General features: G+C 36.8%; 1 protein-coding gene across 3 annotated transcripts in view; it reads right to left on the reverse strand.

The window, feature by feature from the left end:
- Positions 1–25,527, reverse strand: part of PLD5 (phospholipase D family member 5) — a 166,002-nt gene that overhangs the window by 46,595 nt on the left and 93,880 nt on the right. For 2 of the 3 annotated variants that reach the window (XM_005416223.2, XM_005416224.2), the window contains exons 3-4: positions 13,476–13,644; positions 5,326–5,440 (exon numbers count right to left, since the gene is read on the reverse strand). In XM_005416223.2, coding sequence (XP_005416280.1) covers positions 5,326–5,440; positions 13,476–13,644 — 284 coding nt within the window. The remainder of the gene's footprint in view (positions 1–5,325; positions 5,441–13,475; positions 13,645–25,527) is intronic. The other variant, XM_031059193.1, reaches the window with a different exon arrangement.

Here is a 25,527-nt window from a genome sequence, read left to right on the forward strand (position 1 = left end):
AGAAGACAGGAAAAGAGAACATGATTGTGGCCAACAGTAAAAACTCATGCCCCACAAGCAACCCAGCTCTAACTATACAGCACCTTAAGTGTGCCAACAGATGCAGACAGAATATGGAATTACACACATTTAATAATTTATACAAACCATATTTACCATTGCTGTCCATTGTGCTACACTTATGTTCAGACTCTACAGGAAAGTACAGGAAACCCTGAAACTTCCAGAAGTCCCTTGACATTACATGAGCTTTGTTTTGGTTGTATCTGATTAGGAAAGACTGTAATCCTGGGCAAATGTGCATGAACTGCTCAGTGAATAACAGCTGCACATGTGATCTAGTGATTGGATCCTGCCCCATGACAATGACTTCCTATGATTCTCTGGTTTCCTTGCTAATACACAAAAGTGATTACTAAAAGTACTTAGAGGACATTTTTTCCTAAAATCACACTGTGACATGGACAGACTCCTCTTTTCTCATCTCCCTCAGCCACCACTGACAAAAGACAAAATATTCCTTGCAATATATGAAAAATGCTTCATGAAAAAGAGTACTGGGGAAAAAAGAAATAGAAAAGAAAGGAAACAATGCAAATTGAAGAAGGAAAATCCATTGGTATGTCTTAAAAAGCATGAACACTATCAGCTAAAATAAGATATCAATTAGTAAGGGATTTAGATTCTGTACATGTGAGAAATAATACAACAACCTGTTAATCGGAGACAGTGCTATTCAAATGTTACTGATGAACAAAGACTGGTACATAATTATGTGAAAGGAGGGGGAGGGTTACAAGAAACATTTCAGTCTAGTAGACTGAGCCCCAGCTGGGAAAAGGCTAAAACAATAGCCATGAAAACAAGCATTAACAAGCTACTGTCACAGTACAAAGAGGATAAAGAAGAACATGTTTGTTTACACAATGAGACAAATTTTATCTAAAGACAGACCTACCTTTCACAAGAGAGTCATAGAGAGATATGCATAGTATGGATATACATATATCCTATAAAGTACCATCACAGTTTATAGTCTGTTCAGTAATAATTTTGACAACATGAGCTGAGAAAACTTACATGTGATTATTTTTCTTTAATTACGAATATACTTTTTAAAATTTTAATTGTGACTATAGAAAACAAATGCTCTTATCTGGCTTCTGGTGCCTGTGTTGCCATTAATAATCATTGGCTGTCCCCAAGAGATAGAAACAGCAAGAAACCTCACCTAACAGGGATGTTGTAAAAGAAATTCATTAATACTGTATTTGCAGAGCACTCAGATACCACAGTGAGAAACAGCACAGAAAGGCCTATGAGGAAATTAATCATTCTGCATTCAGTGCAGGATCTGGCAGATGTGCAATGAAGAAAGCTTAGAGACATACATTAAATATGAAGATAAAAAAAGATTCTAGCCATTACCAGCAGAAATAATATCCCCTGAATGAACATCAACTGCCTTAGGCATTAAATGTTTGATGCATTCTCATTCAATATAAAGGAAAACCCTGTGATTAATATGCTAATATTACAACAAGTACCAGCCAGGTATTCTGGGCAAAATACAGAATCTGAAAACGTAATTAAAGTCTGTAACAAATATATGCTATGGCATTAGTATTTCCCCATTTTTGCATACTTAGTTTTGCAACTAAATAACACTCCCACAGTCCAGCAATTATTGGCAAATGTACATTATCTCAGCAGTCAGAGAATCCTGTCACCACAGCTGACACAGCATGGGATGTGTTAGCACAATAAATCAATCCATGTTTCATGCTGCAGCCACTGGACTCCTGTAATCAAGCTCCCCTGCTTTACAGCTACCTCAAGTAAGTCAGGATAGCACAGAAAGGCTAAAAAAAAGTTACTGGAGTGATGACAAACCTGTAGGTTCCCAGCTAGCTCAGATGTCTGCACTAGCATTGTGATTGTGAATTACTAATTTTATTTCACTCCACATCAGTTTAGTTCTGCTCCCCCCTCCACATAAGTAATTTATCTTACCCCATCAGCCCACATTTGAAGCCAGATTTCAACCTTCTCCTCTATTAATCAATAGGGACAGCTGCTGCAGAGGAAGCAGGTAGAATGCACCATTGTGGTGGAAAAGATCTATAAAAACAGCTTTCTACAGTTCTTCAGAAATAGGGGGAAGAGGCAAGGGGACTCAATGCATGCCTATCTAGAAAAAGGAAATATATGCTGGAATAATCTGTCTGGCAGAAATAGTTTTGACGCCTGTGTCGAGATGCAGTAGTACAGGAGCCTACCATGGTTCCTCATACAAAAAAGCCAAAACTGCATGAAAACATGTTGGTGACCAAGTACTGGTCTTCAAGCAGCCCCATGTGTTTAAAGCAATTCCACTTTGGTGGAAATTTTTTCTTCTTCTTAAAGCAGACAGGGCGTGCTACCTGAAGATTCCCTCAAGGTTCCTGAGCAATATATTAACAGGTACATCCATGGCCAACAGCCAAATTACCTCTCATCCTAGCCTTAGGAACCAGTCTGCACCACATGAGGAGACAGCCCAGGGGTTCTGATCACTCAGCCTGCTGAAAGGAAAGGCAAGACTCTTCCATCCTCCTCATGCAATACAATTCTCTCTCATGTTCAGTAGAACAGCTTGGGGACAGTCTGACTTGTGCATATAATCTGCCTTGGAAAGAAGAGCCAAACCTATGCCCACTAGCAAGGTGAAGGCCGATTCAGAAAGGATGAAATTCCCAGCATCCCACTGGTAATGTCTGTGCTTTCTGTCCATGCTATTGCCCATGGCTCAGGTGCCAAGCATGTTTGCTGCTTAGGATCAATCAGAGTTGTTGATCAGGTGATGAACCCCAGAGCAGGGCTTGGTCTTTCTGCTGCCCAATTCAGACTGACACCACAAGTTGGGGTTTGGGTCTCCTCAGACAAATGTATTCTGGTTCTCCATCGTGAGATCCTTCACCACTTGGCTGAGCTACTGATTTATTTTCTGCTTTCTTCACCAAAAGAGGAATGCATCTGCTAAAAAGGGTGCATAGCATATTTTAAAGACAAATCTGACCAGCTGCAGGAAAAAAAAATTAGTTGTCTTCATGGATATAAGTCCAAGTGACAATGCACAGTTCCCTTTCAATGATCAGTTCTGAAAGATTTCTGATGATGCAGGTGGCCAGCCCCTCACAAGCAAAAAGATTAATAATTTTAGTAGATAGGCTTTCCAGGATAGCATAGTAAATATTAATGTTATCTGGTTTTTTTTAAGCCAGCCTCATACTTAGCTTCTATTTGACACAAACAGGGCCATAAGCTGCTCATACAAGGTCTACTCATTTCAACATAAAGACAACTAAATCTGACTGAATTTAAAACTAATTTATTTCTTTTCAGGAATGCAAAACCAAAGAAAGATTTATCTAACTTTCACAGAGATAAAAACCAAACAACAAACCTAAATGAGTGAAACAATTGCAGCAGAGCTGGCAATCACCTTGCCATAACCAAGATATTCTAATAAAAATATCAGTGCAGAAGGTAGCAGACCAAAACATGGAATGAAAAAAAAAATCATAGTGAGAAAAACTAGAAATTGCAATATTGATGTTTGAGAAAGGCCAATAGTAAACAATGATATATACAGTTCCAGGGTTCAAAGATGATGACAACAAAACTCACAAAAATTACCAGCAACTTTCTCCAATCCTTAGCTTAGAGCACAAATATATTGATAATTTCATTTAAGATCTCCTGTAAGAAGAATTTACTGTAAGATTTCCTGTCTCAGAAATCTAAAAAAGACATAAGGGAAACTAAAGCTAGTAAAATTGTAAAAGCCTGATTTCTGGGGTTTTTTTTTAGGCTCACAGGTTAGATTAATTCCCACATAAATAGAAGGAAGTGTTAAAACATTTCTCCTCCTTTTCTAGCTAAAAATTTCTCCTCATCTTTTTTTGAAAGAGGATAATTTTTGGTATTGGGTATTTTTAATAAATGATACTTAAAATATCTGTTGCCAGTACATCAATATGAATGTACAGGCCTACCCCTGCTATTCTCTGACTCATAGGAATTTGGGATATTAGAATCACAGAGAAAAGAAACAACTTCTCAAAAGACAATTTCACTGACACTGATATTAAAATACCTATTTCCTTTTGAACACATCAGAAAAAGACATTCCACATATATCTGACAAAGTATTTGATATATTCTTACTGGTTATCAAAGGATCAATATCTCTTTTGGTTATGTAGCGGAAATCATCAAATCCCTGGAACAGGTAGTGTCATGAAATTATGAGGATATATAGTTATTAATTATTTAATTAAATTTAAGTTTATTAAATTTAAATAATATGTAAATCTTGATTAAAAGCCGATTTCCCTCAGAGATAAGGACTTCCATTAGTAATATTCTTTTACTTGTGCAGTGAGGAGATTACAGGGAATTTAAACAAAAATAAATTGATTTTTGTGGAAGAGCATGCCCTTTATTCTTCACCATGAACAGTCATGCTATGTTAGGATGCTGCTACACATAACAACTCCTTTGTCTAATTAAATCCTTTAGAGTTTCCTTTGTGATCCATATGGGTATCTTTGTCAAAAATGATCCCCATTAAAACACATACATTCTTTTTGATCTTTGAAAAGTGTATCTTATCCTTAAAATCGCGATTTTATCAGATATAGATAACTAAGAGGAGAAATGTGTATGAGATTGCTAGAACTCCTGAGAGAGACTAATTTCTTTCAGCAATTATTGAATTCTCTTTACTATTTTTCCACGCAGTTTTACACAAAGCAAGTTCATTCATGCAGTGCCAATGTGCAATCCCTCTGTGGACAGGGGTTTTTGAGCCTCAAAATTACAACTAGGAAAGCAGAGACGAAAGAAATATACCTAGCACAAAGAACCTTGTCAGCTGGTTAAATCTGATCAATGGTCTATTTTCCAGTGCTTCAGGATCATCAGTACCATACACGTGTTTTGTTAATTTACTTTGCTATTGCTCAAAAGAGGAAAAGTATCTTGTCCCACAAGGTATCAGCCCAGACTCTCAGGTTTCGTTGCCTACTGTTAAAATGGCCACAGAGAATTGAAACATCTCTCTAATGCACTGTCTTTTTATTTGCTTGGGAGCTGCACACATCAGCGACAGTAACAGTTTCAGACTTCTGACATCTGTGAACCAGAGAAAGCTGAAGAATTACAGGGTCATAGTGCAATACCAGCAGTGTGCATTTTATGCATCATCCAAGTCTGCATTTTAAACAGCAGGAACATCACGCAGCAGCCAATGGCAGAACGACATAAAGACCTTGGTCTTACCCTTTGTTTTCAAGTCGTTTAATACCTTGGATTCCACGGGCAGTTTATCGCTCACGAGCTTTATCTCAATATTTCGGGACGCCAGTTCCAGCAATTTTTCAAAAAGACGCTGACCCTGGGAAGGACATTAAAGAAAAGTAGAAGCTTTTAGACACAGAATTGATCAAACTGCATATCAACAAATTAAAAAAGCACATTAAAACAAAAACATTATAAAAAACATCTGAGTAACTATGTTCCTAGATATCATTAAACCTATCCTAAAGCTTTGAAACTCAATTTCATTTTGTTAGAGAAATACTGTTCTGAAGGCCACTAAGGTTTCTTACTTTTCCCAGACTGTGCAATATTGACAAGGTGACAGGTGTCAGGCAGAAAACGAAGTGTCCAGAGGTTTTATGCTGCATAAGCACATTTTGACATTAACTTTCTTCTAAATAATCGCAGTCTGTTCACTAAGTATTAAAAGCTCAAGGAAAACAGTTTATTACATTTTTTTCTGTATTGAGTGATATTTTTTCAAGTGGTTCTAATCACAGTACAACACATTCCCAAGTAGTTGCATGCTCATCTTCAGATGAGTTATACCAAGAAGGAAAATAATTATCAGTAGGTATTTTATGTGCATTTAATTCTTATGCTGCTGTAAACGTTTACTATTTAAACCCTATCTCTAACACAGAACAAGAAAAGGAAAGTCATACTGAGCTGTATACATATAAAAACAGAAATTTCATATGAAACATAAAATTTTTATTCACCATGTTTCTCCATATCCAAGAAACAAACAAGAGGTAAAACTTCTGATTGCATTGTAAATGTTTAAATTTTATGTTGAATATTTTCAATTAAATAAAAAATTTTAGTAACACCCAACTAGACCATGTGTTGTTGTAGTATTACTATAATTACAACCAGAGTTCACTTCCTTGGTGCTGTCCTAACCTAGTACTGCAGATACCACATTCAATTAGCAGTCCAGTACAGAAAGACTTTGGGCTTTTGCACCTGACAAAATGCCTGCCTACCTACACAGTTCACTTTAGATTCAATGCATTGTTTGCCTCAGGGTAAACCTAAAACAAAAAAGCAATAGCAATACAGCAACTTTCAAACATAGAGGTAGAAGATAAAGCTCTTCACAGAAACATCTAACATAATTCTCTACACAAACAAAGAATCTTAAAATGATCCTTCCATTCAACAAAAATGAGCAAACCAAGAGCAGTTCAGGTTGATATAATATGATGCAGCATGGACGAACAAAACCTCTGACAAAAGCCCTCCCAACACTCTAAAAACCCATTAGCAGCAGAAAGGGGAAAGCCTAGAAATTTGCCCTGTAATTGCCTAGACAGATTGATACTTTGAGCCTTGCTGGGCTTTATGCATTACACAGTCACAGAAAGTAATGCTTCCCCTGTCTAAAGTACAGACCTATTTCCTAATGTTCACTTCTTTTGAATATATGTGGCAAAATAAAAATACCCATCCCCCTAAAATATAGCTTTCTCAAAAATAGAGGCTGCAATGGAAACAGAACTACTGCTTTTACTTTTGTAATGTATGCCTGCTTGCTCACTCAAATCCATAGTACAGCTCCCTGCTCATCCCAGGGCTCACAAGAACTTTGCAATGAACACAATGCTGCTGTAGTGAAAGCATTAAAGAATAGCTAACAGAACAGAAAAACAAAAACATTCCTTGCATGAAGTTCCAAGTGCTTCTTTTACTCAGATTCAGCATTTCTCAAGGTTACTAGGTGGTTCCATATGTAAGAAATATCATCCATGATTTTAACTCACACACCCAAGAGTCCTGAGTTGCTCTGTAAGTTTAAGGAGTGGCTTTCCCTCACATACCTCATCAAGCTAGAAAAATCCTTAATTATTACACCAGAGATTATGTTTGGTCTTTTTAAGAATGAGAGCATATGTTACAGAGAATTCAAGAATTAATGAGATAAGAATGTGGAGGAGATGGATGCTCCACATAGAGTTATGCAGCTGCTCCAGCATGGTTCTGGGGGAGCAGAGGTGCACTGACTGGTGTTCCTGAGTGCCCTGCTCCCTCCAAGAGGGTTTCTCATGCAAGTGCTACTGTCTGGCACTGCTAGAATCTATTCAAATCTGGGAACAGCCATGGCTGTCCTGCTGTCTCCTGAATTCCCAACCCTTGCTTTGCCCCATCCCCCAATTACCCCAAAGCATCAGGCTCCTGGAATGTCAGAGCTCAGCCAGCCTTTGGATATGCTTCATATGGGTCCAGCACTTTTGGTTTTCATTAGCTACATCTTTGCAAAAGTCAGCTGGGAAATTCAAAGATTAAAAGGTTTGCATTATGCATATTAACTAATGTAAGTAGAAAAAGCTACTCAGGTTCTCTGTGTTGATTCCATTTACTAAGTAGACAAACACCGTTTTTGTTTATGTTATCTAAAAACTCATTTTGTCTAGAAGAACAGCAGAAAACTAGCATACAGAAATAAACATGGAAAATGCATTCATAAATTTGATGGAAAATTATTATCATTATCAAAACAAATTAATGGGTTAACTGTTTTGACAAAGAAATGCTTAGAAAGTTAATATCTAAAACTGATAAAATGAATTGCTTCAGGGGATGGATCCTAATTTTACATAGGGAACTACAGTAGTTATTTTTGGATATTATTGTCACTTCTACCTGCAGGAAATTATATTCACACATGATTTATAAAAGCTTTGATAAACAAGCCTGGACTTTCTGTATTAATTGCAGTTTGGACAAAAAAGAATCTGGCAGCACCTCCTGAGTTTTCCCTGATGTAACCAACACAGCTGTCTCCTACAGGCCGTGCTGCTGGCTGAACAGCCTATCCTATGGATTCATAGATTGCTTGGAGTGCAGCCCTGCATTCCAATGAAACCATCTCCTCTGAAAATGCATCTGTTTTCCCATCAGGGACACCACAAGCTATTCAATTATGGCATTTTTTTCCAATGATGTTTATGAATGGTAAAACCTCAGATTGATTCAACATTTAAAACATCTCTAAGTAGTGATGGTTAAAACTAGGAATGCACTCACCACAAATATTTGTGTTTATACAGGTACATAAAAACCACCACCTGTAACAAAATTGGAAAGAATTCCCTTTATCTCACCTGTCACTGCATCATCCCTCAGCAGGCATTCATACCCCCAAGGCTTAAGCTTGATGAACCAAACTATGAAAAATTCACAACTTGCTTTTAAAAGCAAGTACATACTCCACTAAATAGGGTTACTAGAAATTCTTCCCACACTGCGGAAGAACCTAGACTTCTTCTCCATTAATATTAATTTGAAACTCAGTTTCTACACTTTCTGACATGTTTACTTGCAATTTTACTGGTTTGTTCCATGAAAAGGAAAAAAGATGGGACAGAAGGTCTGAAATGTTTTGTTACTGCTGTCAGAACATTTGAAATGCTTCTGCTGAATACACACCCTTATGCTGTCATTCAGACCACATTCCCTTTGTGAGACAATACCAGGCTGCTGCACCACTACGTGACAGTGATCAGAAGCATTGCTATATACTCAGTTTGTGAGGACTGAGAAAGAGGAGCAGCCAAGTGCTATGAAACTGTGGCTACCTTATAGCAAAATCTGCATTTTAACAAACAATACCATCAGAAATCTCCTTATCCTGATAAAATATTCTCTTACACTTTTCGCTGGGCTGTTTGAAAAACATGAGAAGTGAAAAAAGAGAATGTAGTAAGTATTTATCACATGAAAATGTGATAAATTTATATAATTTTAATTTATAGAATGTAGTAAGTGTTTATCACATGAAAAAATTTACTTTTGCATAGTGGCTTTAAACCAACATAAATCTCAAACATCGGTCCCAACTGTACCTGCCGCAGAAAACTGGTGAATTAAAATAACCCCGAAGCTGTCAATACCAAAAGGTCCTGAAATTTCCCCCAAAGCAATTTACTGGCAGACTCTCAACAGGCTGACTGTAGCCTGGCTGATTTCCCTTGTCTGCTCTTGTCTCTGTCACCATAGGTTCCTCATTAGAAATAAAATGGGGAGATACAAACATGAAAATTATGTATTTACTGAAGGACTCTCAAATTGCATTATTGTATTCTCCAGTAACATAGATTCCTACAGTTTGGAAAATGCTTATCTTTTTAAACCCACAGAAGAAGCCTGGTTACCTCATAGAGTTTTCTTCTGGTTTTATGTATATATTTCTACTATTTTTTCCCAAGTTTTCCCATAATCAAGCCTCTGGGTATACTTCTAAAACATGACTAAAAACCATAGCATGCTGGCAGAAACCAATAGAGCAAATAAATCAAGAAATCCTAACTTTTACAGCTGGTATTTAATACAGAACAAAGAAGCTTAAATGCTTTCCTCAATTCTTCTAACCAAACAGTAAATGCAAAGGAAAGGAATATGCTTTCATTTTAAAAACCCTCCTTCCACTGAATTTATTTTCTATGCCTTAGTCAGTACCAGGGAAATGCCACCACCTGAAGAGGAGAGATGTTTATGTAAAGATAAGCTTATAGATCTCTATAGCTGATCCCATCCAATTTCCACTGGGAGCTGCTAGATTTGGAGATATCCTCTTCTTTGTATTTATTTGCATTTTTCAATAATTTTCAAGGAAGGGAACTTAAGCTCTTGCACTAACATTTGTTCTACCAAACAAATCACTTAAGCTCCTTGGGTAATGCATGTGTGAGTGACTCATGACTTCTCAGCAGAGATTCATTACAAAGCTGGACAGCTGCCTTACATGAAACAGAGTATCAGATGGATGGGGGACTTCTCCCACCAAGCCATATGGGAGATGCACAGTAGGTTGGTGAATAAAATCAGAAGTAACTATTTTTTATGTGATACTTGTAAAAATCAGATGCAGATCTACCCCTGATCGTCTTATGTTTATCCAAATATCCATCCAGGGCCAACTGTGTCATCCTCATGGCAATACCAATAAGCCATGATGGCATTGATTCTGATTTGTGAAAAACAAACTGAAGTTTGTGAAGGACTTGCTGGAAATCTAAAAGGTCATTCTAAATTAAAGTTTCAAAACATAAGACGACCCAGAGGAAATGAACTGTGAAAACTGTGAACTGGCATGATCTTGTATTCACCTCTCTCTTGGCACTGAAAATGAATCAAAAGCCATCCTCAAAAAAAGAAAAAAGGCTCCATTTTCCACTACTATCTCTAAACAGAGATTACCACAGGAAGAGCCACATACTCACATTTCACAAAAACCTCAATGCTGCTAGGGTGACAACTACCCTGCTATTTGAAAATGCACATATGACAATACAAACTCGCCAAAATATGTGGATTTCTTCTGAATGAGAGAAGCAGCATAGAGAGAACTCACTATTTTGCCAAGCAAATATTTGTTTATTTGACTGCTTTATCTGTTGTAGAACAGAAACACTGTCTCATCATGTGTCTGTCTTTAGAGAATCCAATTTAGCAAAACTCATCATCTCAGATGACTGAGCGCGGCTGTTGTGACCTGGACAGCTCAGTTGGCAATGAATGTTTATTTACATTTATAACAAAAAACCACAGACATGCAAGAGTCAAGGACACCAGGTAACGTACCCACAAACAAAAATACAGAAAAATACAGCAGGAAGTTCTGCAATTTTATATATGCAAATGTATATGTATCTATGTATATCCAATATACATTTGGACAAGACAGACAATATGTATACATACAGATGGCACATATATTGGGCATATATATGTATGTGTGCATACAAAGCTGCAGAATTTCCTGCTGTATTTTTCTTCAATATATATATTGCCAATATGTGTGTGTACATGTACTCACACATCTATGCATGGGACTACAGAGACGTATATAGAGAATGTAATTAAACCTTGTAACTAACTGAGAAAAAGAAATCTAGCCAACTCTGCTTTTCTCCTTCAAAAACCCATGTCTGTTCAAGCACTCTTGTGGAGAACCTTGCTCTCCAATATGACTTGAAGATTCATAAAATGGAAATTGCTAATTATATAGCAGGATGTGGGTCCGTATGGAAAATTGTTATGTCCTTAATTTCTAAAAAACACGACTCATTCAAGGAACAACTAGGACTCATTCACTAAGCACTCTACTACCTGGGAGTTTTGTATCTCATCCCCTTATCTTTCATAATGCTTCTGCCATGCTGGGCAAATTTCCCCAAACTCAAATTGTAAGGACTTGAGGGCATTGGACTTTTTTTTCAAACAATTACTAGATTAGAGTTATTGAAGCTTCTCTGAAATTTCACTTCCACTTCACTGAGTGGAGAAAGCAAATGTAATGATACAAGTTTTCTCCCTTCCCTTTCACAGAGTGAGCTTTGTGTACATTCTCTGGGAGAGCAAGCTGCTAAGAAACACTGCCTCTTGGCAATTTTTTAGCAATCAGACTGGCCAATAACAATATAGTGCTTTAGCATGAATAGACAAGCTTGACAGAAAGATCTATCAGCGCTTCAGCCCACGCTGCTGTACAAATGAGAAAATGACTGGAATATTAATTGCCTTTAATCAGAAGTAATTACTCATTTTTGTAAGACTACTAGCAGGCAGAAGAAGATAGCTAGAATAGAGTATTATGAAAAATGTTTCATTTTTTCTGGCTATAACTGTGCATTTGAGGACAAAAGACCAAATCCACTTCTTAGACGTCTATTCCTCCTTTCCCTGCTGAATGGTATCTTACAGCTTTTACTTTGCAATGCGAATGTGGAAAAGGGAATGGATTTGATGCTTAACTACTGGAATCCCAATTTCAATTTTGCTATTTTATCTGTTTGGGATTTGTTAGGCTCTGCCAGTTTTGAAGCAAATGACATGCTGAATTTTTTTCAGACAAAATATTTTTGAAAGATTCATGCACATATCAATTCATGCACATCCTAGACACATCTAAGGCCCTATCTCCTTGAATTCATCTGCTTGAATGGCAGTACATGGGTTTGAAGCTACTTAGGCAATACATTTTAAAAAAGCTTAGCTGCACAATTACATTGCAAAAAAGTCAATATTTTGATATTCCTCATAAATTTATTCACAAACCACATTCCAATATTTATAAGCATTCTAAAATGTAGGATTTGCATTACATTTTCTATTCATCTGCTCACCTTATATTTTCAGTACTCTAAATGGACATGCAGCAAACTTTTTCTGAAGAAAAGTTAATGTATGCTGCTCAACTGGGTTACTGTCTATTTCAAAAGAAGCAGAATATAGTTGGTTAGAATACCAGGATTTGCCTATCATCTACCAAAAGGCATTTTTTACTCCACCACATCTACAGAACTAGAAAGGAGAGCAAAGAGTTTTTGCCACGGCATAACAGAGTTGTTTCATTACAGTTACCTGGCTGTCATTTTAGCACCATTTCATGTCAGCTGAGTGGCTCCTTTCAGCAAACAATCTATCTAGTGGAAAAGAGGAGATACTCTCAGCCTATCCCTTCTTTGATATCTTAGTTTCACAAGTGATGCTGAATGGAAACCTTTTCTGACCATATTTCTAAGAGGATTGCTCTCAAGAATGAAGTGTTTCTTGGCACAGCATCACTGCAATGCATGTCTGCCTTATTCACTGTGATTTATGATTTGTCATGCTGGTTTAATTGCAGAAATCTTGAACACTGCTCCCTCCCAAGACTAATTTCGAAAAGCTATGAATCATCTGATATGATATTGTTCTTCGTAAGTGTAATTCTATCCATCTATTTGCCTGGAGAATTAATTCACATGCTTGCCTTTTATTTCATCAGCAGCACCAAATAGAAAATAATTGTACAGATTTAAAAATATTACCAAATAGGTAGATGTGCTAATATAGATACAACTCGACAGCTTTCTTAAGGTTACACAATGTCTTTCTTTCCTAAAATGGAAATGCTGTAAGTATATGTTGAATGTTATCTTGTCCAAGCACACCACTGCTCTTAGAAACTTTTGTATTGGCAGGAAAATCCCCATAAGAAAATGATTTTTAGACTACCCAAACAAATAGTTCTGCTACAGGGAAGGGTTTTAGTTCTGTAAAATTAAGTTTGACAACAAGGACAGACTGTTAAGGTCCCACTCTTTTGTTAGGCTAGAACATACCTGGCATGCTGATGGATGACTGTGATTGAGGTCCCACTGGGAAGATACTATGTCAACAGACTTTTCAGCCATATTAAGCAAATTCATCCAGCCTTGGAAAAGAGACAAATGGGATGGTGCACTGTCTGAATAGTTGATCCCTTCAGGAATATTTTCCACGAGAGCAACCCTGAGAATAGATAAGGAAAAAATAACCACTTAACAAAAGCACTTTTTTTTATTAGAAGGCTCCATATTGTAAAGAACTTCAGATTTTGGGCCTGAGGTTCAACATCTGCTCCCAGAGGCTCTCAGCAGTTTGCCACCCTGTAACTCTCTCTGAAGCATCTGACTGTCATGCTCCACACTCCCCAGAAGAATGAAATTGGGAAGTGACCTACTCTGAATGCAGCAAAGCCAATCAAGCTTTCAAAGCTGTGCAAAATTAGCTTACACAGGGAAAAGGTTATTTCTTACAACACAGTAAGTGGGAACCAGTCCTTAAGGTGAGCATGGGAAGAAATAAACAATCTCCTCTTGCTTTGCCACTCTCATCTCTGAATATATTTTCTTCTCTCTAAGGAATTTGACAAGATGTACACTCCCTGGAATTCTCTTAGGTCTGCTTTTACAGCTGACATTTTATTACATGGACATCTCTAAATATGAATTCTCCCTTTCCAACTGCTCTAAGCTACCCAATTTTTCTGCTTTTGTTTACCTGTGTAAGGCTCTAACTGGGACCCAGCGGTTAAAAAAAGAATTATGACCTTTCAGTTTCTTGCTCTTTTTGGAAAGCTCTTTGATCTTACTGTCTACAGTATTCAAAACATTTTCAAATTAGAGTACACAAATTCACATGGATATAATCACATCCAGGAAACCAAACAAGCATTGTAGCAAACAGCTCAAAACATGCTCCTCTGCTTCAGGAGAATGAAATGATGTGTTTAATTCAGCACCTCACTGCTAGATTTCCTTAAATTGCAGCAGGTAAAGCTTCTTTCTACACTCAGTAGAGGAATTTTAAAATTAAATAAAGTCAAACAAGTTCTTCAATTCTGTCTTTAGGTAAAGAGAATAAATTTTCATATAAATGCCTCCAACATCTGCCACTTCTACTGTGAATGAGACAAACCAGATGTAGGAAAGCTGTAATAGGAACTCAGAGAACACTCCTCTCTTATACACAAGTACATCAAGCATTTCCACACTGGTTTTGTACTTGTCAATAGTGTTAATTATCAGCTCTAGTAATATGAATATAATTTGTAAACTTTAAGTAAATCATTATTACAAAATTCCAGGGTAAAAGAGATTTGTACATGTTTTGACTCTCAGATTAGTGCAGTATATACTATTAATTCAGTTCATCCTAGAGGGTTCACATGGAAACTTTTAGAGCTATTTCAGAATATCAAGCACATTTGTAAAGTGAATCCATTAAAAGACCGAAGATTGGTACTCTTAAGCAATATCAAGAAAACCCAGCAAGAATTGTGATAAAGTAAACCCATGGCCATTATCACACTCAATCTCCTGGCCTGGCAAAAAATCCCACCAGCCAAAGCAGAACAGGCACAGTTCCTCCTGTAGGTTCTCTTATTCCCTCAAATCTGTCAAACAACATGGGTATCACTAAGCTGCAATTACCAATGACACTCTCCACAACTTACTTTGAACACACTATTCTATCTATTAACATTTAACTTAGCTACATTGCAGTAATGGAGTTGGAAATCAGCAAACAAGCTGTAAAATGTTAAAAACACAACTAGATTTTTAAATGTCTTTAAAGTATAATTTATTCCAAAACATTCTACCTACCTTGTTTAAAAACTTTCTGAAATAACTACTGCTCTAAAAATTGAAAGCCCTTTTTAAAACATTTTAAAATAAACTTTTTTACTCTAACACTCAGAGGTTCAGGCTTAATTTTGCCAATAATCGTGTTACAGAACTTCATAAAACTTTGGTTAGATCCCTTGAAAGCCTGGCTTGTTCTTTTTCAGTAGTTAGAATTACAAATCATATTGCAGCTCTTAGCATGCCCATGTTTCCAGAACTTTTTAATGGAGAGCTATAGGATGGCCACCTTCAAAGAGCAAGAAATTGAAGCTGAGACTACAAGGGCATAATACCCTCATAATCCAGTTGCAAAGATCAGAAATTAATGCACCTCTTTCTGAAATCTTCCATCCCCAACTCAATCACACCTAGATACAGTAAAGAGTTATTCTGAATATGCTTCAAATACATTCTTAATACCAAATAATTTTTTCAAAAATAAAATAATGTCAAATGCAGTTCTGATTTAGCTAGAATTTAAAAGTGAACAAGTAGCGACCAAAATTTCCCAACATTAGAATATTCCCTGACATACACAGTGTTTTCTAGTGGAACCCATGCAAATCAATTACACAGGAGCCCACAACATAACTGATAGGACTGAATCTGTCACAGTCTCTTCCAGTGGTTTTAAGTAGTGCTTCCTATGGGCAGTAATGAACTTGTGTCTCACTAGAAAACAGTATCTTAACTTCCACTTCTCCTGTCTCTTTCTCTGGCAAGTTGAGAGCTGCCAAAAATCTAACCCTGCCCCAGAAGGGCTAAGACGATCTGGAGGTCGTGTCCTTGTCAAAGGAGGGCCAATGACAGCAGGTTGATCAGGACACTATCCAGTCAGGTTTTTGCATATTTCCAATATCTCCAAACCCAAAACTCATCATATTTGAGATGACAGACCTGACCCAGCCAAACACATACTGTTTATTTCTGACTTCACATTATTTAGGTGTGCATTAAGCTATAATGCAGGAAGAGTTGTGGGTCATTGCTGTTCACATACATTTTGCTACAGATACCATCAAGATATTCACAAAAGTTTGTCTCTTCCTCATTTGTCATGGGTTAAAACTTTTTATTTTTTCAAAGAAAGTAGCAAGGAAAATTTACTGGGCAATAAGGAATTCAACTCCTCCTAAAAGGACTCTTGCCAAGGACAAGGTGCCTCTTGGCAAGGAAATTTGTCCCGACTATTGAAATAAACTTGCTCTTCACTGGGAGAACATCTCCCAACTTCTAAATCTGCGTAGCATTTACCAGGCTATGGGACCAGCACTAAATAACACAAATGACTGCACAGCTCCTGCTATTGTATAATTTGGGTTTCATTGTGCCAAATGCATTCCCGTTAACAAAACTGTTATTCAGAACAGACACTATCTGATAATATTTTTCCTACTCTTCCATTTTACCAAATAGTAAGTACAAGGAAATGGTCACAGCACCAAGCCTGAGTCTGAGAAGGGTTTGGACAACGTTCTCAGGAACATGATGTGATTCCTGGGATGTCCTGTGCAGGGCCAGGAGCTGGGCCCAATGATCCTGATGGGGCCTTTCCAACTCATCATATTCTATGATTCTATTTTGTGTTCTTTAGCAAAAATGAAAGAAAAAAAAAGAAAAAAAAGACATTTTATCTATCTAGGGCACTAGTTAAAATACTCTTTTCAGAGTGCTGATTTCTCTTTAATAATGAATTGATTCTGCCATAAAATTCCAATGTTAAAACCCAATACCAAGCTCAGAAGTAATACCAAAAAGCCAAGCTGCAAGTTTTTATTCTAAGTGATTTTGCCTTTATAATATTCTCCTTTTGTTTGGCACAATAGCAAAGTTCCAGTGCTTAGTCAAGATAAGTTTCAGTAAAACTTCTGTGCAAAAATTTGAGTTTGCAAGCTCCAATCCCATCAATAAAAGCTAAATTTAGTTTTCATTTTTGTTCCAATATGACCCACAAAGAGGTTCTTCAAATATGGTATTACAAAAACTTCCAGGAGAGAAGGTCACTCACAGACCTTGAGTAAAGTTAGACATAGTGACATAATTTATTCTGCAAAAATGGCATATTAACGAAGCAAAACACAAGTGTACCATGGCGATTAAAACAGATTTTTGCAATCCTCAACCTCATTAGCAGATAACCTTACACCTGTTGAATGAAGATGTCCTTCCCCTCTCTGATTCCCTGGTGCTCTGTTTCATTTGACAATGCCAACATAGGCTTGTGTCTTCAGTTTTACAGCTGAATATCCTCAAAACTACCTCACACAGACTGAGAATGTAATGTTACACAATTTCTGTGAAGTTGGACAGAGAGACAAGGGTCAGAGTGAGATCCAAGCTCCTCTCAGCTTACAGAAATGGGGCAATAGAATGGTATTTAATGCCTACCACAGAACAGACCATGACCTCAATAATAAGACTCTTCTGAGCTCAGCTATGGCTTGCATTTAGCAATTCCAAGTGAATTTTATACTTGGTTAAGGATTCTTGTTCATCTTTGACAGTTCTTTGGTCAGAAAGCAAGAAGGATTGTTTCTGATGTCACACCAATTTGCTCCTCAGAAGGAAACAGGGGTTCTTAATTTAGCACATGGGTTAATTAAAGTAGAGAGGGCTAGGACAGGCAAAATAGACAGATGCTATATGTCTGTCTCTTGAAAAAATCTGGGGCTATTCACAGAAATTTATAGTTCTGTCAGAAAATTTAGCTCTGAAAACTCACTAGTATAAAAGGAATATTTTTTTATGGTTCACACCATATTAAAACAACAAACTCTGGAACATTATTCACTTTGGTTTATCTCAATCCACAGTCATCCACTAAAGAAAACCCAGGTCATATGCACTTAAGCATCTCTACATCATCTGAATTTGCTCACCATTAAAGGGAAGAAACTTAGTAAGAAAACACTGCAATGATTTGTATGAGGCAATAAAGAAGCAAAAGATGAAAAAAGGCTTTGACATAAGGCTGCTCTATTTCAGACAAGGGAGACAAACAAAAAAAAAAAGGGAAGATAATTGAGAAAAGTATGCAAGTTCTGCTCCTACACTATAGTCCTATTTAAAGATACCCTCTTGTGATCCCTTTTTCTTTCTTTATTAACCTAGAAGCCCTGGAATCACCATTCCCTGGCCTGAAGGACCACATCTACTCACATAGTTCCAGTTTCACTTATAACACCAGAATCTTAATGTTTATTAAACCTACCATCTTTCTCTTTTTCAATTAAAGCTTTCACCATGTCTCTTTTAAACCCTCCACATCCTTCTTCATCACTTCTACCACTCTTCATCCCTTCTACCACTCTTCCCCCTCAGATCTAATCATTAGCTGTCATCCTGGCTAAGATCACCTTCCCTTCAGTTCTCAACTGAACCACAGCTCCAGCTCTTGATTCTGAAAAAGATTAAGAAATGCCTTTCTAGACAGGGTACAGTTACAATTTCAAAACATGCAAAACAAACATGTTTTCTGGGTTCACAGAGAAAATATCCGAAAAAAATAGGGAGCGTATAGCACAACTGTATTTGGATACTCTACTTAAAGCCAGTGGTAATGATTTGGAAGATCGAGTGCAATAAGTCTGCTTTGAGATCAGAACTGAAGCATAAAGGTATCCAGTATATTTGGATAATTATATGTTATATCCAGTAAAGTAAAATCAAACTGTGCATTGCATATTTACTTTGTAATTAATTACACCTAATTCTTCCAGTATGAGAAGTTACAAAATGTGCTATCACATACTTATGCTATGAATTTCAATTTTAAATAAAACATGTTTGACCCATTATAAGGAATTCAAGACAGAACATCAGAGCCAAAAGTGAAATGCCAAGCAGCTAAGATAGAATTTACAATGGGCTGTGAGCTCAAGCTCAGTGCTCAAAAGCACCTGGACTACTAGCAAATGAGAACATATCACAAGTTCTGTAACAGTCCTCTAACACTGACAGTCTCAACTGGTGAGGCACGTGTGTGTGTGTGTGGGTGGGTGTGTTTGTACGTGTTTGTATGTGTGCAAGTGCCTGGGTACATGCACACTATGAAAACTCTTTGATGGCATTTACTTGTCTGCTTTTTGAATTTTAGTCATGAAGGCCTTGATGTCCAGAGACAAAATCTTGAGATGATGAATGCTTGGTTCAAGATTATTCTTTGAATTAGATCTGCGGTGAATGAGGATAAATTCAGGTTTATGATATTACATTAAGTATATTTTTCTGCAGACATGCAAGGGACAAAGTTTCATTTGAACATTTCCAAGTATGTGGTAGAGCAGACTAGAGTGATGTTTAAAATGAAAGGCTGTGCTGCCTCAAGCCAAAGAGGGCACACTGCATCTGGGTTTCTGCTCTCCATCACAGGAACCAGTCAGTGACTCCTCACTCACACTGCTCACGTGGGCTAGTATGGCACCAGGGCACCCTGACATAAGAAAGGGTCCCAGCACCTTACACCACAAAAGTGACTAGACTCAGAAGACACAGGCTTGATCCTCTTAAACATGCAACTGCAGAAAGTGGCTGTGGCACAAGAGTGAGAACAAAAAGTCTTGCCAACTTCAAGTATTCACTGAAGTCCAGCCTAAGCACACCAGTTAATTCCTGTAATTAGATGTTATACTTTCCCCTTCTACAGCTGCCTCTTCTTTGCACTTAGCTTCTTTTTTTCTTACTGGTCCACAGAAGAAATTGAAGTATGATAACTATATTTCAAAACATATTTTAACTTCTCACCACTTAGGCCTTTTTATATTGTTTGTAATCAACTTGAAGATCACTCTGTTACTGCTGTGCCCACATAATTGTTTTTGTGCCCACTCATCACGATGTCTGGAAGACAAATACAGCATGCGAACACGCACAGCACATCCATTAATCCTGGTGGATTTTATGTCCCGCATTCTCGGTTGGTCCGATATAGAAAATAAGATTTTCAGTCAGCACTTATGTCAGTGGAACAATATTGGTTTTTACCACTTAAAGATTAGATTCAATTCTGTAGCTCTATAGAACAAATAACTAGAAGCACTCCTGGAATACCTCTTCTCTTTGGATTGTCCTATGGATGTGCAAAAAGGATGATACCCTCCCTCTGATACCATCATGTTCAGAAGAATGCCCCAATAATCAATAATAAAGTCCTTCTGTGATGAATAACACAGTAGCTGTGTTGTAACACACCATAGGCACAAAAGTTTTAAAAGAAAGATCCACTATACAAATTCACCAGTCATCTAAGGTTTAAACCTGTGAATGATTTCTAATTAAACACATTTTAGGTGATAAAATGAAGTTTTCACAGTTGCATTTCAGATGCAGCTTTCAGTTCCCAAAGGCAAAACTGCATGCAAAAGAGGAAAAGAATTGACCAGATGTTTCACAATGTCACTTCACCCTACTGGGGACAGTATTTCCCTGGAGTCAAAGCAAATCTGAACCTTAGCTGGAAATTCAATCTAGCCTGCCAAAATAATACTGGAACCAAGATAGCAGTCCTATAAAGTATCAAATGAAAAAGGAGCACAAGAAAGCATGAATAGGAAACATTAAAGGCCTTCATTTATTTTACTGACATGACCGATACTTGCCTAAGCTCAAAAAAACATATAAATAAAGTACAATGAGCACAGAGCCTTAAGAAGCCTTAGAACTTTTCATATGGTTTGTGCAGACTTAGGATTTCTCGTGAATTATGCAGAACAGTCCACTCAATACTTATCTTTTTCCTACACTTTTACATATCCAGGTGCATACCAAAATAATCCTTACCATCTGCCCTTTGCTCTCTAAATGCTGACACAAAGATGTTGAAATGCAATTGTTGTTTCAATTGTATAAAACTATTTAGCATCATTAAGACTCAATAAAAAAATCCCATAGAAGAAGAAGAAGAAAAAAATAGAATCTTATTGAAAGGGATTGACAAAATACATATAAAGACCCTTTTGGAATAAAATACTGTGTGGTTTTGCTTCAGGTTTCTAGCTCAGTTATGCCTGAACCATAGCATTAGCATTCCTGTATAAGAATACCTAAATAAATTAGACATTTTAAAATTATTTCAAAAGCAAATTAACTTCTGTGATTGTTAAAGAAATAAATCTGAGAAGTAGTAATCACTAATAAGTATCAACAGCTGAGACTCTGAAATCTGTAACTGGGAGAATTATCATGATAAGAATGCAGAGAACTAAAAAAGTCTTTAGTTTACTGAATTGACTTCTAATTTACTGAGAAGACCGGATGTAGAGTTTAGTCTTTTAGACTTCAGTCTGGCATTTCTCACCAATTCAGTAAAAGTTTTTTCATGGGTCCTGAAAATACAAATCTCAGAAAAATTTATCCTCTTTTATACCTTCTGTAACCATTTATATATATACAGATCAAACAGATAAAGACCTAGTATGCCAGAACATATAAATATTTTATGAAATAATTATAAATATTGCATTGTTTATGACTTGGATAGAATTTTTTTTACACCAGCTAAGGAAAATGACACTATGAAGCTGAGCAGCCAAGCCATCAAAACAGAAACAAGCATATCTACATTTAATAAAGAGAAGTGTAAAAATATAATAAAGCTAAAACCTATATAATCTTTATAATAGAGATCTAGTGTTGATCTTAAATTTCAATTCTGTATATAAACTAATGAAGAATAACATTACTTAATACCTGAAATTAACAACATTAATTAACCACAGACTTAGTTAAGGCTGGTTTGACTGGAAAACCACTACACTATTCCAACACTATGCTTTATTGTCCCAGCTTTCCCATCTTCATCCATGAGAATCAGTGCCTTATTCCATGAGGGAAGAATTACTTGTTACAGTGATAACTAGTGCTGCAATAGTGACAACTACATTTGAATTTCTAAGAGACAGAATGGATTTCCATTTTAGGAAACATTCAGATGTTGCATCTAATAATTTAACTTCAGGTGAAATCTTGCAGGAACTGATGAGCACTTGATCATTACTAACTAAATCCAGCCTGCGTTGGCAGTTCTTGAAGCCCCACTGTGCTGTTTCATCAGTAATCAGAGCGGAAGCATAGCACAACTTTCATACTTTACCTAAAAGTTCAGCAAAAAGATAAGTACATTTACTAAACACCATAATAAAAAGTGGAATGTTTGATAAGGCCACAAGAAATGTCAAAAAAGACATTATTTGAACCAAACTGGCACAGCCATCATCACACTTTCCCCATGTTCTGATGGAAGTTGACCTTTCAAAATCCATCAAATCAATAGAAAAGGCAGCATACACACCACATTTCTAGATTCATGCAATTCTTTGGTTGCTGTCAGAGCTTTGATTTGCACCCTTTTAAAATGGAATAATGCCTATATTTTAATCAGAAAAAAAAATTTCTTAAGGTTCAAGTAAATCTGGTGTTCAAGCAAATCTTATTTCATAATCTCATGTTTGAATTACTCGAATTTTTTTTTCAAATGAAACACCAAGGCACTTTTATGTCAAAGAAAGCAACAGTATCTCTAGACACTTATCATCATTCATTTCAGAGCACACTGTAGCTAAATTTCACATACAAGAAGGCACAATACAGAGGTCAAACGCTGCAGTGCTCTGCTCATGGCTCTCTTTATGCACAACAGATATAAGCCTTGGGGATATGTGTGAAATCTATTTAATGGACACAGACTAAGAACAGAAACTGCCATCTGTTCCTCGTATATATTTGGGCTTTCTGTAAGACACTTCCATTAGGCTATTGTTAGGCTATGACGAATCATGACAAGAAGCTTTAAAATCTGTGACTGATACACCCCTGTCCTCATCATGTCTAAAACGTGCTACAAAACTCTTCAGCACCCTATCACGTGCCAGAACAACTTCCTTTCAGACCGTGATATCACAATAGTGTTTAAAAACAACAGAGGGAAAACAGCTTGCATTTTGGTCTCATTAAAAAAATGCATCACCAATGAAGGCTGTCATACCACTTTTGCATATGACTGAAATTTATTTGAGGTCACAACAGCACTTCAGGAGCTCAGATCCTCTCTATCAAACTTCAAGTAGCTTAACCAGCTTCTCTATGACTATTTCATTCTTAAGCTCCCATATTTCTCATCAATTCTCTCATTTTTGTCCCCAGGTGCTTATTCATTTCAGCTCCTTGTAGAGCCCTTTCTGAGAGGGAACAAAGGCAATTCCTCTCATGGTTATCCTTCATTGTGATGATGTTTTATACAATGAAATTTAAACTTTGTTGGTAAGTGGTCAAAATGCATCCCTTTGAATGAACTGTTCATTATTGTGAGATTTTTTTTCTTCTTATTCTTGAGAAAAGAAAAGCTGGGAGGAAGCCAGACTGGAATCAGCAAAGTCCTTTTGTGGGGATCATTGGGTTTTCTAAAGATAATAGGCCTACTGTTGTATTTTTTTCCTGGGCACTCTGCATTAAAAAAGCTTGCTCCAACCATCTTTTGCTCTAGATGTGCCCTGTTTTGAACTCTACCACTCTCACAGCTCCTTCTCCCCTTGCCTCCCTCTTCTGTGTATTAAAGCCTAGATGACCTCTATTGCTTTGCTCTGTCTAGTTAGTCTTCCTCTCAATAAATTTCTTCCAAATTATTTAATTGGCAGAAAACATAATACTGTCACTAAATCTCCAGGACAGATCTGTGCATTCTATTTTGTTTCTCCACCATATCTGATTTGTCCAGGTAGACTGAAAGCTCTTATTAGTGGCACTTCTTGTTACTCAAGCAGTAGTGACAAAGTAAGATTAATTTTTGCCAAATTCATAGGAATTATTACATCAGAAAGAAGCAGCATAGGCCTCTGAAAAACTCTGCTGACAATAAACATTACCCAGGGACATGCTTCTAAGTACTGCTAACTAAATTGTCATCATTCAATTCTTTACATAAAATGCCTCATGCAAGTCTAATCTGGCTTACTGTTTTGGGTGACAGGTTTTTGGGTATGGCTTTTTCTTTTGTTTTGTTTGGTTTTTTTTTTTTTAGGGGGTTTACAGATAACTTGGCAGCTTCCTAATTACAAGAAGCACAGTAGTAACAACTAGGTCTTCTAATTACTATTTCTAAGGATAACTCTTTGGAAGTTTCCTGCAACTTTCCTTTATTTCCTCTGTATTTCCTTGCAGCAAATACAAAACCAGATACATCGCTTTAAAAATGGAACCTGTGGACAGTGTGTAGGACCTGAAGAAATTATTCCAAATTCAAATGGAGAAGGTTTCCTGGGTGATCAAGTCTCTCTCCTTGCTACTTCAGGCAATGTTTCATATGCTTTCATTCTTAAATTATGACAGAATCACAGAATATTCTGACTTGCTAGGGACCCACAAGGACCATCAAGTCTAACTCTTTAAGGGAATGGCCTCTACAGGGATTGAATCCATGACCTTGGCATGCAGATGAGGAAAAGATAAGAGGACAAGCAAGAGTTTTTACCACCGCTTCTCATACTGGAATATTTTTATCTTGCTGCTGTCCTAGGCAGAAACCTACCTCGTTTGATATCCTTTTACCTGCTCTAGCTTCTATCCTCAATAACTGAGATCCCACTCTGTAATTTCTCTCTCCTGTGCTATTTTCATGGATGACAATAACTTTGGTTTTTAGCTGTCACCCCGCACAGCCAAGTGCTTTTAGTATCTTTCTCATTAAAGGAACTTTCCATTTCTAGAACCTTCTCCTACTAAGCATGAGTTCAACCTTCTTGATTACTGATGGTCACTTACACACAATATTCCAGATTAAAACTTATTGATGCCTTTCAAAATGACATTAAATACTTGGCACTTTTCTTGCCAGATATAAATAGTATTGCATCTACCTCTAAGCAATCCTATCTACTTTTATTACGGTTTCCCTAAAGAATTGTTTCCCTTAAACAGCATAAAGTTGTAAAATCTAGATAAATTTCAGATGGACTACTGCTTGGGAGTGACAAAAATTGAACTGTTAACCAAAGTGGTACTTATATCCCCATGAGAAACCAAAAGATGTATTTTCAAATTCAACAATTTGAATAAAGTGTTTTTCTATTCTCAGCATGAGGAAAGGGCATTTTTTGATCATTCAATTATTTTCTGCCTTCAGAAAAAAATTATTTGTTGTTCATATTTATTTCTAATGATCTCGGTAGGAAAATGTATCATTAGGAGGCTCTACAGTCAGCTGCCATTCCCTACTATTGTCATTTCCTGCTTC

This window comes from Geospiza fortis, unplaced genomic scaffold (genome assembly GCF_000277835.1).
Source record: "Geospiza fortis unplaced genomic scaffold, GeoFor_1.0 scaffold41, whole genome shotgun sequence".
Taxonomy (NCBI): Eukaryota; Metazoa; Chordata; class Aves; order Passeriformes; family Thraupidae; genus Geospiza; species Geospiza fortis.